Source organism: Rhinolophus sinicus, chromosome 14, assembly GCF_057876585.1.
Source record: "Rhinolophus sinicus isolate RSI-liver-muscle chromosome 14, RSI-T2T, whole genome shotgun sequence".
In the NCBI taxonomy this organism is placed as follows: Eukaryota; Metazoa; Chordata; class Mammalia; order Chiroptera; family Rhinolophidae; genus Rhinolophus; species Rhinolophus sinicus.
Window position 1 is genome coordinate 123718730 of NC_142514.1, and position 14287 is coordinate 123733016.

At 50.1% G+C, this 14287-nt stretch overlaps 1 protein-coding gene across 2 annotated transcripts; it reads left to right on the plus strand.

The window, feature by feature from the left end:
• Positions 1-720: 720 nt before the first annotated feature.
• GPR83 (G protein-coupled receptor 83) lies at positions 721-13941 on the plus strand. 2 transcript variants are annotated; one of them, XM_019737557.3, is made up of 4 exons: positions 721-1699; positions 6056-6181; positions 8453-8586; positions 11195-13941. In XM_019737557.3, exons 1-4 carry the CDS (start codon positions 1316-1318, stop codon positions 11817-11819), a joined length of 1269 nt encoding a protein of 422 aa, XP_019593116.2. In that variant the 5' UTR covers positions 721-1315; the 3' UTR covers positions 11820-13941. The 2 variants fall into 2 exon arrangements, with proteins under 2 accessions (XP_019593116.2, XP_088647630.1); XM_088791504.1 differs by lacking the exon at positions 6056-6181 and having other exon boundaries at positions 882-1699.
• Positions 13942-14287: the final 346 nt, after the last annotated feature.

The following is a 14287-nucleotide window of genomic DNA, read 5'->3' on the forward strand; positions in this document are numbered from 1 at the left end:
GGCAAGTGGACACCTCAGAAGACACCTTGGCTTGAGTCATTCAGTGGAGTCCCAGCCCAACAGCACTGCTCAGCAGGGTGAACTGACAATAGAGTCTACATGAGGTTTGCCCTTAGAATAGGGGTGAGGGGGCATTTACACCTAGTCAACCAATTATTGCATTCTAGCACCAGAGAGAAATGTGATGGAAGATCCATACAGGGGACGGAAAACCGCACACATAGGAAAAGGAAAGCTTTTCACCAAGGCCAGAAAAGCTAAATGATGTGTCCAGGATTTCACAGGCAGGAAGCGATAAAGCTGGGATTTGACCATGATCCAGCATTAGGTGGGCGGGTGGCTGGGCAGGAAGGACTAGAAGAGCCCTCACACTGGGAGTGAAAACGGGTGAGCAAGAGATACCAAGATTTCCTGGAAAAGCAGGTGGGGAACAAAAAAAACAAACAAACAACAAAAAAGCATGTATCCCTGACTACAGCTTCAAAACCTTCCATGGCAGAAAATTCATTGTTAGCCAAACAGTGGGCAACATAACTATGTATCTCTTTGGATTCTTTGATCCTGTCAAAAGAGTTTCCTGCTTTGTAGAGTTTCCTTGGAAAACAAAGCTTCCCACATTAGGTCCAAGTGGGTGGAAGAAAACAAAACCTAAAGAGTCTGCAATCTGGTCATTAAAGGGATCTGGGAAAAACCCAAACATCTAGTTCATGGTTCACCTTGACTCCGGAACCGCCAGAACTCAGGGATCCAGCTCAATACTGGAATCCTGCCAGGGCTGAAGCTTAGAGGGAAACCAGTGGAATTTATCCCTGTTGCTGACAGGGAGCCCCTGGAGCAGGCAGTGTGCCCCACACAATCCCAACTCGCACCCGGGGCGTCTTTCGCCTGCTCCCTTTACAAGAACGAGGCCTAAGCAGAGCTGGAACAGACGAGGGTACGTTAGGGAACCGGCCTTGGACGCCCTGCGGGAGTTTTAGTCCTCGAGTGGGAGCGCGCTTTCGGTGGGGGAGCAGCCGCGGAGCTGGCTGAGCGGGAGCTCGTCACTGTCGCCGCCAGAGACGCTGCGCTGCCCAATCGGCGGAGGCGCTGGCTCGCAGCCCCGGGGCGCAGGGACATAAAAGTGCGGCACTAGCCCCAACCGTGCAGATCGTGGGCTGGAGGCCCGCGCGGCTAGCAGGCGCTCGGCCGGGCGCTCAGAGGCCCCGGGGGCCCTCCCTGGACAGCCCCGCGCGCCTCTCCCCACGCGCGCCCGCCCGCCCGCAGTCCAGCGGGGACGTCGGGACGGCAGGGTCCCGGGCGCCGTGGCTCCTGCAAAATGGTCCAGCACTGGATGCTGCTCGTCCTCCTCCCCTTGGTGCGAGCCACGGAGCGCCCCGAGGGCCGGGAGGATAAGCCAGGCCTGGCGGTGACCCTGGCCGTGCCCAACGCCTCGCACTTCTTCTGGAACAACTACACCTTCTCCGACTGGCAGAACTTTGTGGGCCGGCGGCGCTACGGGGCCGAGTCCCAGAACCCCACCGTGAAAGCCCTGCTCATTGTGGCTTACTCCTTCATCATCATCTTCTCGCTCTTTGGCAACGTCCTGGTCTGTCACGTCGTCTTCAAGAACCAGCGAATGCACTCGGCCACCAGCCTCTTCATCGTTAACCTGGCCGTCGCGGACCTCATGATCACGCTCCTCAACACCCCGTTCACTTTGGTAAGGCCGGCGCGGGACCGGCTCCCTGCTCTGCCTCCGGCTCCTGGCTCGCACTTCTCTCCCCGCGTCGTCCGCTCCGTCCTTCCCACGCACCCCCTCCACTGTTTCTCTCCTCATTCTGTCTGTCTGCTTCCCTTTCCCACCTGTCTTCCTGTCTTCGTCTTTCTTAGTCTTTTTTCTCTCGTGTCCCCTCATCTCTAGTTTCTCAAACTCAATTCTCTCTTCTGTCTTTTTTCCGCTTAGTCTTTTTGTCAATCTCTGTCTCTCTGTCATTCTGCTTGTGTTTCTAAGAAATCTGTCTCTCTTCTCTGTCTTTATCTTTTTTCTTCTCTGTGTTTCTGTCTTAACGCGCCTCTGTTTGCCTGTCTCTATCTCTCTCCTTATTTTTCTCTGACTCTTCTTGTCTGTCTCTCTGTGGTGTTTTTTTTTCTCTCTCTCTCTCTCCCTCCCTCCCTCCCACTCTCTTTCCTTCCCTCCCTTCTGTTCCTCCCTCCCTCTCTCACCTTCTAAGCTGGAGCTTCTACAGCTAGTAGCATCGGGGTCAATGATTTGAGTGCATGTAGCAAGTGAACAAATGACTATTTCCTGTTAAATGTCACTGAGTATGAGCTTGTTTGATAATTAGTCTCCTCAAAGATGATCAAAGATGCTTGAAATGTTAGCGGAGATTGTTAGGTCCCCCCCCACACACACACACACAGGAGTGCAGCCCATTAAATGCCCTCCCCCGCAATGGGATACTGCTTTGTGTCACAGCTGAAATATTGAACAACTGCTAATAGTTCCTGGAAGCTTAAGTGCATTTTCCTCAGCCACTTACTTAAATTGCATTTCTTTTCTGTGCTTTGCAGTAAGGCTGTGCATGATCTGTGTTGCGGAAGAGGTGAGGGTGAGGTGGGCTTGGGCCCCAGAGCCCGGGCAGGCCGGGGGCATGTGCACATGGGGAGCGGGAACCTCCTCCCCAAGCCTTGGCTGCCTGGCATTAGTGATGTCACGTCTGTCCCTCCATGATGTGAGAGTGTGGCACTCATGGATGATTTGAGACTGAGAGAGCTATGACTGAGCAATCATGACAGCTAAATCTTAGGGTTTTGTAGCATAAACTACTTTTCTTTTTCAATCTGTGGAATAACCTTCTTGTTATTTGAGTTATTACCAAAGGTCTATCTGTTCATGTCTCTCTGTCTCATTTTCTCTCTGTCTCTGGTACATTTTAAAACTACATTTTCTCTCTGGTCCTCACTTATGAGAACATTACTCGCATTTTGCAGATGAGGAAACTAAGGCACAGAGATATTTAATCCCTTCTCCAAGGTCACTTGGCTAGTAATTAATTAGCAGAGCCAGATGAGAATTACTTCCACTGACCCAGAGGTCTGACCACTAAGCCATCCAACTTGGGAGTGGGGGCAGGGGGCACTCTTGGAATGTGTTAAGCTTCCACTACTCCAAAGTATAGGCTTTTCCTATTCTCGTCCCAGTCTGTGTCTAAAGGATTCCTGCCACTCAGGATCCTCAGAGCAATAGCCGAGGACAAAGGACTTCCAAATACTCCCCCCGCCCCCCCCCACATAAACACTCTCCCCCTTGCTCCTTGAAACACAAGAGAGTGCATCTCTGACTCCTCTTGACTCCCCGCCCCAGCTTCTAACCTGACAATCTGCAATGTTGGGGTGGGGCTGGGCCACCCAGGATGGGCCTTGGAGGGTCCCTGGGCACAGCGGTGTGCTGCTGCCCAGAGTAGGATGCACAACTAGATCTGCAGCAGACACACGGGTACGTGGGAAAGGAGACCACAGACCACAGGCCAGGCTGCAGCTGAGAGCTGACAACCCCTGCCCCTGAGGCTCTCCTGTGAGAGTGGATGTCAAGGCCCTGAGAATCTGGCACCCCTTCCAGGTGGATGCAAAGCAGCTTGACCTTCAACCTGAGCCATGCAACTGCCCTGATTCAAACTCCTGTCAGAGCTTCCAAGGTGCTGGCAACCAGGGAGAGTGAAAGGGTTGAGGGGAGGGTCTTCTAAGGCTGGTTAGTGACAGTAGCCTTCTTCCCTGGTCTCTGTACCCACTGCATCAGCATGAAATCCAGCTCTGGTCATTGGGAGAAAAGTGAATAATTACTTACAGTTCCCATGGTAGGAACATACACAGAGTGCGGTGGATCCATCTCCCAACCAGAGCGAGTCATTCATTCTGAGAGTCATTCATTCTGACCTGCGGGGGTCCCAGGAGAGGATCAAAGGAGACCTCCCAGGACCTAACAAAGAACGTGACATTTCAAAGGGGCCAGGATGAGTAGGAATTTCCCAGGTCGTGAAGAATGCTCAGTGCAGACAGAGGGACCTGGGAGAAGAAAGACAAGGGGCGTCAGAGCCCATGGTGTGTTGAGGGAGCATTGAGTAGCTGGAGCAGTGGAGACAGGAAGCACGTTGGAGAGGCCAGCAGGGCAGGGGAGAAGCAGAGGTGGGCCCCACAGGCAGGCTGGGGCCACATTGTAAATGGGCCTGGCTACTCATAAGACATCTGGCTCTGTCCTCAGGACCATGACGACTCTAAGCAGGAAGGTGACAATATGGTTAAGGAAAGTACTGTCAGCAGTGTCAGGGCTGAGTTACAAGGCACGACTCTGGAGGACAAGGCACGCTACCAGGAGGCTGTAATGGTGCGGGTGAGAGATGGTGGGACACTCCACTAGGGCCATGGTCTTGGGACTGAAGAAGACGGAAGGGGTGGAAAACCATTTAGAGGTAGCCGTGGTTGGCTTTGGTAACTCACTGAATATGGGAGGTGAGAAGTAGGCGTAGCTCAAGATTGCTTGCTCTGCAAGGTTACTGGGCTGCTCAGGAGCCTCAAGTGGCTCCTCCCTGCTTACTGCGAACAGAGTGAAGTCCATGGTCTGCGGTCCCAATTTCACGATCTGGCCGGACGTGTCCCTCATGACTCTTCCACACTCCAGCCAAACCATTCCACTCCTTATTCCCCAAACAGGTCCTGAGATTTCTGACCCCGTGCCAAGTATAATAGATTGGCACTATAATATATTGTTCAAATACATGTGCAAATCCTACCTGTTCTTTAAAGCTCATCGCAAATGTTTCATGTTATAATAATGGTAGTTAGCCGTGTTAAGTACTTGCTATGGGCTAAGCACTGTTGTACCTACTTTAATTGTGGAATCTCTGCTTTGATTTCTGTAACAACCATTTGAAAGGGGTAGCCCGTTTTACAGATGAGGAAAGTGAGGCTCATATGGCCTACATGCCTTGCCCAAGGTGACAGCTCTAAGTGGCAAATATTGTGCTGTAAAATACAATATTCTTTCTGTCAGGCTGACTTGCTCTATTTTTCTCTATTCTCTCTCTCTCTCTCTCTCTCTCTCTCTCTCTCTCTCTCTCCCTTCACCCACTCCCACACCACCTGGTGGCCCCAGTACCCTTTGTCTGGACTTTCTGGACTTTCTGGACTTTCGAATATTTTCTGCCTTGTGTCCAAGATACCCGAGTCCTCCTCTGTCCCGACTGGAAGCTTCTTGATCAGAGTCAGAGCCTGAACCCTCTCAGGTGTGGGACATTCCTCACAGGAGCTGCTCAAGCACTGATTGAGCGAGCAGATAGCCCTGGATGATGTGGGGCGAGACCTAGGCCTGCTCCTAAAGCTCCACACTGTCCGGGAGCTTGTCTTCTCTCCCTCCCTGCATCCCCCACCCCTGCCCCTGCCCACACCTCTCCAGGCCCCTGGGTCTCCTTCCCAAACTACACATTGCAAGACTTGCTTATCCAACATTCGTGAACACAACCCACATGCTATGTTGCAACTTTTCAGATGTATGTCCCCAATTATTCTGAGCTAATAGGGGCCAAGAATTAATTTTATTATTACCACAAAAATAGCTACTATTTATTTCTAATAATATCTTTCTAGCAATCTGCCAGACATTGTGTCCTACCCTTTATAGTTAAAACACTTCATCCTTACAGTCAGCCTACATGGTAGAGATTTTTAAGCAACGAGGAAACAGTTTCAGAAAGGTTACACACCTTGCCCAAGGTCACACAGCTAGAAACCACTAGAGGTGGGAAGTCCAACTCCAAAGCCCATGTCCTCCCCACGCTCTCCTGGCACCTCACAGAGCCTGGCTCCAGTAGCACCATCAGGGTTTGTTGGACTGAATGATTGAGCATGAGTCACGCTAGAGAAAATCATGTGTGATCCACAGTACAGCAGTGAGGAGCGGAAGAAGGAAGGAGCTAGAAGAGGCCTTCTGGCGGATGTTCCTCAGAGACTGTGGGGGTTGGGATGGAGGTGGGGTGTCAGGGTCAAGGCCGGTTCATCTCTTGACTGTGGGCTCGTTTTTTAGGTCCGCTTTGTGAATAGCACATGGGTGTTCGGGAAAGGCATGTGCCACGTCAGCCGCTTTGCCCAGTACTGCTCCCTGCACGTCTCAGCGCTGACACTGACGGCCATTGCTGTGGACCGCCACCAGGTGAGGGTACCTGCACCCAGCACCCTGCCCTTCCCTCTCTGGCTTTGTTTTCCAGAGGGGCTATGGGGGCGCTCAACACAGTGTTTTAGCCCATTTTTCAATGAGCGTATTCGTCTTCCTATTGACCCGTACAAATCAGGCATATTCAACCCTTTGGAGGAGGAGCTACAAAAAAATTATTCCAGTGTGTTGTCCCAATGAAGATTCACGGCTAGTTAGCATTTTGTGTCTCAGAAGCGAATGAGCTTATTTTTGGGATAGACAAGCAGACCTGGGAAAAATCACAGATGAAAAGAGAGTGGCAAATAACTACAAGTCAGAGACAAGGCTCCTGACTGGGGGAATGGGTCTTCTCTGGCCCACGCTGCAGAGGAGGAAAACAAGTCAGGAAGTCCAGGCGGCAGGAGCAGGCCTCGGGGTGGGGCCGGAAGGCTCTGTCCAGTGTCCTGCCCCATCGGACGCACATGGGTAGATGCGGTGAAGGGAACGGAAGAGGACCTGAGGGAGCCCATCCTGGAGGCGAATGTCTCCACGGCAGGTACCTCGTGGTGCCAACTCAGTGAATCCGTGTTGAATACTTGGGTGTGTGTGGAATCAAGGAATGGAAGCTAATAAAGTGCCTGCAGAGCTTTCTCAAGATCGCATGCCTGGTGAATGGTTGAGCTAGGATTAGGACACAGGTTTGTCTGGCTCCAAGCCCGTGCTCTGATCACTAGTCCACCCTGCTCTGAGAAGACTCGAGGCCAGTCTCATAAGAGCCACTGGGACACAGGTAGAATTTATTGAGTAGCTCCAAGAGGTGCAGCAAGGGTCAAGGGATAGGAGGCTTCAAAGATGCAGATTCAAAGATGCAGCTCAATACAAGGAAGAATTTTCTCATAGAAGTGTCGGAAGGTCCACAAAGCTGCCTGGAGCGGTAGGTAATAAGTCTTATGTCACCAGCCATATTTAAGCAAGGTCTCACAGGGGTGTTTTAGGGGAGATTCATGCATCTGATAGGGAATTGGACTTGGCAGACTCTGAGATCTCTTTATCTCTCAAATGCCATCATTTTGGAATTTATATCGCAGGTGCTTTGGCACAAAGTGTGAAAGCATTGCACACAGATATTTCCTGCCTCCTCTTAACTTTTTCCCCTAGTTCAGCAAGAGGGACTCTGGATTACCCTTGCTGGCCTCTGCTTACCCCCACTTCACACAGCTAACTGTGAGTTGCCCCTTGGGCCAAAGGTGGCCCTGAGGACAGGGTGGAAATCTTGCCCACGTGGACCATGTGGCTGTGGCATACACCCAAAGTGAGAACACGTAAAGGCGTCTGGGGCCTGTGACTCAGGCGTCCACCCCCTTCAACAACCTGAACAACGAAGGAGCTGGAGGGACAAACATGGCCAAGTCCAGAGTAGAGAACATGCTGGGTAGCTTCTAAAACCCAGTCATTTCCTCCTGTAAGACCTGGAAAATGAGGAGAAAAACTTGCGAGTCCACAGCCAGAAGGTCCAGTGTCACGGGATGTGTCCTGAGGAGGTGGCAGCTCTTACCTCTCCCCCGACCCTGGAACTCACTAATCCCAAACTGCCTTTTTCAGGAAATAATGATTCTGATCTTAAAATGAGTTCAAGTCCTAAGTCTTTATTTAAACATTCTGAGGAATTGCTTACAGTAGCAATTAATTCCAAGACACTTTTCAGCCCAACGCCTAGAACACTGGCTTTATGATAGGTATGGGAAAGCCAGGCCCCACTGCAATTTTAGTAATGGCTTTCATAAACTGTGTTGTGAACCCCCAAACAAACGTGAACACAGCTTCCCGTGATAAGTGGTGAGTCTCCTCTCCACGTCTGTCTGTCTCCCTCAAACCCTCTCGGAACCCTTTGTAACCTAGGGGTCCAGAATCATGGGAGCTGGGATCAGACCCTACGCTGGCCATGGCTTGTTCCTCTGCCAGCCCTGCTGTGGGGCTGTGGGTGTCCTGAAAGCACACCCCATCTCTCACCCCTCCCTCTCGCTGTACCCTTGTCCTGCCATGTATGACATGCAGGAGGCATTTGAACTGCCTGGAGTCTCTGAGTCCAGATGACACCCTTTCTCTACCCCTGGGGGTGGTCTTGGGGATGGTGCTGCTCAGGGGCTCAGTGATGAATTAATGGGCGCTTGACTTTATCAATAGGACTTACCTGTCATATTGGGATGAGTGAGCTGTGTCAGCTGGATTTCTCATTTGCTTCAAAACGTCCCCATTCAGCCAGTGATGCAAAGTTTGGTTATTTTCCAGGTCGTTATGCATCCGTTGAAACCCCGGATCTCCATCACCAAAGGTGTCATCTACATCGCGGTCATCTGGGTCATGGCTACCTTCTTCTCACTCCCGCACGCTATCTGCCAGAAATTATTTACCTTCAAGTACAGGTGAGATTAACCGGGAGGGAGCAGCCTGGGGACTCAGAGGACTTTGACAGAGGGGAATGAGAGCCCCCTGAATCTCAGAGTTAGTTAGCAGCACCGGCCTCACGGAGCCATTCTCTGCCTCTCTCATCCTGCTGCTTCCAGGCGAGTGCCTGTCCTCTGCATTTTTTCTCCTTTTTCTCATCTTTCTTTTCAACAACGTTAGCTCCCTCCTTGTTCTCTGTCCAGTATGTCTGCAAGACCCAGGCAGTATTGATCAGCTTCTGTCGCGGGGGGAATATGCTCTCAGAGACTGAGCTTTGAAATCACCCAGGCCGTGTTGAAAAGGGTGTTTAAATTCTCTCACACAACCTGCAGACGAGACATGCATGTATCTGTGTGTCTGAGGCAGGATGCCCTCCCCCCCCTCCCCCCAACCTCCCGTTCAGGTTTCTTTGTCATATACCCTCACAGAACGACCATTTCTTTCAAAGCACTCAGCTTTTTTGCTTTTAAATGTAAGCACTCATATGTGTGCTAGTAGTTCATAAAGGTGGTCTCCCCCGCCAGACTGTAAGGCTGGAGAGAGCTGGCCCCATTTCTGATTTTGCTACCTTGGTGTCCCTAGCACCTCACATAACAAGCCCTCCATTTATATTTTCTGAATGAATGAATAAAATGAGTTTGGCGTGATTTTCATCAGTTCATAGTTGTTTTAGATGAAGTTCCTTAGAGACAGACCCTGAGATAAAGGAAGGTACATAGGCCCATGATTTTTAAAGACAGTGTTCCCAGGAGTAATGGGTAAGGGACTGGGAAGGCAAGAAGAAGGGAGGGTGCGATTTGGGGGGAAGCTGCAGCCTGCTCCTTAGGGGGGGCTCTGCAGCAAATTGATAACAGTGTGCCAGCCTTGAGGTATCTGGAGCTAGGCTTTCATATTCCAGGCCTCCCCCCGGGAGACTCCCAGCCACTTGTGGCTCTTAGTGGACCTGCAGGAAGTGTCTTCAGCAGCCCCAGCATAGTCGTGTGTACAGGTGCCAGCTATTTCTTTCAGGGCAGGCAGAAGCTGGGGGCCTGGCACTCCAGACTGTAAAAAGGATCAGAGGGGTTCTGGGGGTGCACTGCTGGTGTGTCCTGCAGTAGCCATGTGCTGCCCCATCTGAAACAAACACTAATACACACTCCTGTGACGTAAACAGAGTCAAGAGAACAAGCTCTGGAAGCCAATTTCAACTAATTTGTACAGGTTTCCTCCCAAATACTAAAATACTGGAATGAATCACATACCCAAAACCTCCAGCTCTTAGACTCCCATCTGCCTTCGCATATGGAAGGCTATTTTGTTTTCCTGCTAACAAAAGCAGAGAGTTCTCTCATTCTTGCACTAGTGATGACCGCCGGCACGTGTAACAAGAACGACGAGCCACACGGTATGATGAGAAAACTGTCGTTTTGGGTTCCTGCCTAGGCATTTTACAATCTAACATCCCTGCTCACACTGAGTCTGGACATTGAAATAAGAACCCGAGTTTAGGATTCCCGCGACAAGTTCCTACCTTGCTTTTCTTGGGGGCACCTTTTAAAATGATCCCTCAGAGTTGAGCCCATGAAAAATTAGTAACCGCCATCTCAACCACCTTATAAGTAATATGTGCTTGCTACCGGCTCTGTCCCCTGCTCGCTCCTGACCCGGGATGTTGGACTGCCTTTCCCCGGTTCATTGTACCTCTTTTCTGGGATTTGTAAGGAATGGATCTCGTGGCTCTACTTCCTTTATGTGAATGTGTTGAACCGGCCCTGGGGGTTTTCACTTCCCGACAGCGGGAGCTTGGACAGTCCCTCTGGCCAGCGGTGGGTGGCTTGCCCCTCCTCTCTTAGCAGGTTGTAATCTGCATGTTTTTAAGTTAACACACCAACTCTGGGTTTCCCAACACACACAGATATCCCTAAAAAGCTTCAAGAGGACTGAGTACGTTGCATAGAAAATAAATACCTGTTATGTGAATGGCTGAAGTCATGTTAGTTCAGGCGTTGCCACTCATATTCTCAAGACCCATTAAGTGTTTGCCCCGTTCCTTGGTTCCTCTCTGCAATGGGAGTAGGTACCGTGTTTTCCCAAAAAGAAGACCTGGTCTTATATTAATTTTTGCTCCAAAAGACGCATAGGGCTTATGTTCAGGGGATGCCATGCTGAAAAATCATGCTACGGCTTATTTTCCCGTTACGTCTTATTTTCGGGGAAACACGGTAGTGTGGTGGGAATTCCAGGTTTTCCTGAATATATGGTGCTCCCAGTCTCTAAGACAAGGAACACCAGGGTTGCATTTATTCATTAAACAGATATTTGTTGGGTCTCTGTTATGGGCTAGGAATAACACAAGGTTAAGAGGACACAGAGATCCAGGTGAATTCCTTATTTTATAGAACTCCCAGGCTAGTGGGAGAGCCAGCAACGTAATCAGATAATTAGGCTGCAGCATCAGAAGTGCTGGTACCAGGACAAGGTACCAGGAACCCAGTGGAGGGAGAGGCCAGTGCTTGTTGGGAGGAGACCTTCCCAGACTAACCCGCACACCCTCCTTCTCTCTGTCTCTGCGTTTCTGTCTCTGTTTCTCTCTCCCCTTGTCCCCAGTGAGGACATTGTCCGCTCACTGTGCCTGCCAGACTTCCCTGAGCCCGCGGACCTCTTCTGGAAGTACCTGGACTTGGCCACCTTCATCCTCCTTTATATCCTGCCCCTCCTCATCATGTCTGTGGCTTATGCCCGAGTGGCCAAAAAGCTGTGGCTGTGCAACATGATTGGCGATGTGACCACGGAGCAGTACCTGACCCTGCGGCATAAGAAGAAGACGACAATCAAGATGCTGATGCTGGTGGTGGTCCTCTTTGCCCTCTGCTGGTTCCCCCTCAACTGCTACGTCCTCCTCCTGTCCAGCAAGGTCATCCACACCAACAATGCCCTCTACTTTGCCTTCCATTGGTTTGCCATGAGCAGCACTTGCTACAACCCCTTTATCTACTGCTGGCTTAATGAGAACTTCAGGGTTGAGCTGAAGGCGTTACTGCGCATGTTCCAAAGGCCACCCAAGCCTTCAGAGGAACGGCCACCCTCTCCTCTCCCCTCCTTCAGGGTGGCTTGGACAGAGAAGGGCCATGGCCAGAGGGCTCCGCTAGCCAACCATTTCCTGCCTTCCTCCCAGCTCCAGTCTGGGAAGACAGACCTTTCGTCTGTGGAGTCCATTGTGGCGATGAGTTAGAGGAGGGTGGGAAGAGGCAGGGGAAGGGGTCTCTGTCTCCAGCTGAGGTTGGGAGAGGGCCTGAGGACAGAGCCTGTCCTCTCATACATGACCTTCATCATGCTGGAAATAAGTTCCTGCAGAAGCCATAAGACTCTTGAGTTCCTAGGAAACTGCCCACCCTCCTCGCCGCATTTGATGTGAAAACTAAAAGGTACTTACCAACTAGACACATGTTTATGAATTCCTGTCTAAGAAATGCTGTGAGGCATATCACCCTGGTTCCCTGAGCCAGAGAACAGCACAGTTTCAGCCCCGATGGAGGCTGAGTCAGCAAACTGCCTCAAACTGTCAGGCAGCTGCTTTACCAGCCTCCCTACCGCTGAGCAGCCATAAAGCACACCTGAGTTATACGGTGGGTGTGGCTGACCAGCTGCACTGAGCTCTGCTTGAGTAGAAGGTTAGCGAGCTGGAGCGGACACAGATGTTTTTATGCTTCGCTTTCTGAAGTCATTGGACCAGGATGAATCACAATTCCATGGTGGCTTGGCCTGGTATATGACAAGAAAGGACCAATTTGGTTCCTTAAAGAAAAATTATTGTTAAAACTTTGGAAAATTCAGAAAAGCACAAAGAAGAAAATAAAAATCACCTCCTTCTCCTATGAACTTGTAATAAGTTCTGTTGATATGCTGTGCATTTATTTGCAACGTGTGTGTATGCACATATGTACATGTGCTTTTCATTTCATCCCGAATTACACTTTCCCTTGTAGAGATAAGCAAGAAACAGGGGTATAGCAGAGAACTTCTGAGCCCCTCTCCCAGGAATAGTGTCCATTAGAAGAGCTGGAAGAAGAGGTGATAGAGGAACCCAGGGAGAAGACTGTCACAGAACTGATACACTGCCTTCATCTTGTAGTCAGCAGTGGGAAGTACCTCTCCGGAGATGGCGACCTTTGTCATGATCCAGGAACAAAACTCATCCAACTGGCATAATTCCGTCTCTCCTGCAATCACACAGAACAAGAGGCAGTAAAACATTGCCTTGCTTTCACAGGAGATGAAGGAGGAGGTTTTCGAACATGCTGGAAATCGTTGTTTAGACACCTCACCCTCTCAAGCTGTCTAGACAGGCCATTCTCTTTCTCTGTGTTGTCTGAATAAGAAGGCCGCTTCACTGTCAGTTAGCATCATGCTGGTGGCTCACGTGTCACTTACAGAAGCCGGTGGTATCGTTGTAGTCCTGAAGGACTCAACTTGCCAGAGAAATCTCATTCCAGAGACTGAGCGTTTTCATCACCTTCCAACTGGTCCTGAGAGACTCACTGTGTCATCCAGAAGAAAGACACATCAGGCAGAATAGAGCTTAATTTACCAGCCGTAAACAATTGCCACTCTCACACTGGTTTTAGGTTTCTTTCTAGCACCAGATAGATCCCGAAAGCAAAGCATGGATATGGAGCTGAGTGGAAAACTGAGGTTCGGGGAGAAGGTGTTCGTCCAAGATTCACTTAGATCTCTTGGCTGTTCATTGAAACAAACGTAGATCATTTGCTTCCCTATAATGAACCATGGGGCTTTATTGTACGATTCTCTCTGTGAGGATCTTTGAAAATTTTCAAGATGTAAAGTTTGAAAAATTGTCTTCTGAAGAGTGGGTAAAAAACTGACTTTGATGGGCCAGAGCGAACCTTCTGAGCCCATAGGGATCCCCAGATGGATTTTTCTGGCCAAGTGTCTCCCATGTCTGTGCCTGTTGTCTCCATGGTGTTGAGAAGTAGCTAATGGTTTCATCTTAAGGCTGTCATAGAAATTCTATGAACCAGAAAGAAAAAGGCAGCAGGGCTACAGAAAGTTTGTCTTGCTCTAGAATCACAGGGAAAGCTTCACTTTGCCCCTCTGTGGGGGCATCTAGAAATACTGCTGAGTCACAGAGAAGGTCTTTCTCTGGGGAGGACTCACTGATGGCCCATTAGGTCTGTGTCTCCCCCTAGTACCTTGTCTGTCCCCCGCCCATGTTGCCTCAGAGCAAACAGTGATTTATATTTGTGAATGTGAAACTTGAGTTTTTCCAATGTGCTGTAACAAGTTCTTTATTGTAAATTGCTCCAGTCTCAATAAATTAATTTTGGGTGCGTGGACTGTGCTTCTTGGACTTGTGATTAGGCCACAGGTGGTAACCTTTAAAATGGGGAAATGACATGGATTAGACGAAGAGAGCATGGAGATCACCTGCCCACACACCTGCATTTTACAGGAAGTGCAAACACTGAGAGGGTAGATAGCCATTTGAAAACCTCTGACTCTTGGTCTAGTGCTTCTTCTGCTGAGCCGGCTGCCACGTCCCCTCTCTTGCAGTTATGAATCTGTGCTGTGTATTTTATCCCAGGATTCCATCTATTCCATGATGATTCAGGAGGAGGTAAAGCTGCCACTCAAGCCTCAAGAGCAGGTCTCCCACTCGCACGCAGTGTGTGGTGGGTGCCA

Excerpts from the sequence above, each read along its gene's own strand:
- GPR83 (XM_019737557.3), top strand. The coding sequence starts at position 1,316 with ATGGTCCAGCACTGGATGCTGCTCGTCCTCCTCCCCTTGGTGCGAGCC. Across the intron at positions 6,182-8,452 it reads TTGCTGTGGACCGCCACCAG|GTCGTTATGCATCCGTTGAA; the intron begins GTGAGGGTACCT and ends GTTATTTTCCAG. Across the intron at positions 8,587-11,194 it reads TTATTTACCTTCAAGTACAG|TGAGGACATTGTCCGCTCAC; the intron begins GTGAGATTAACC and ends CCTTGTCCCCAG.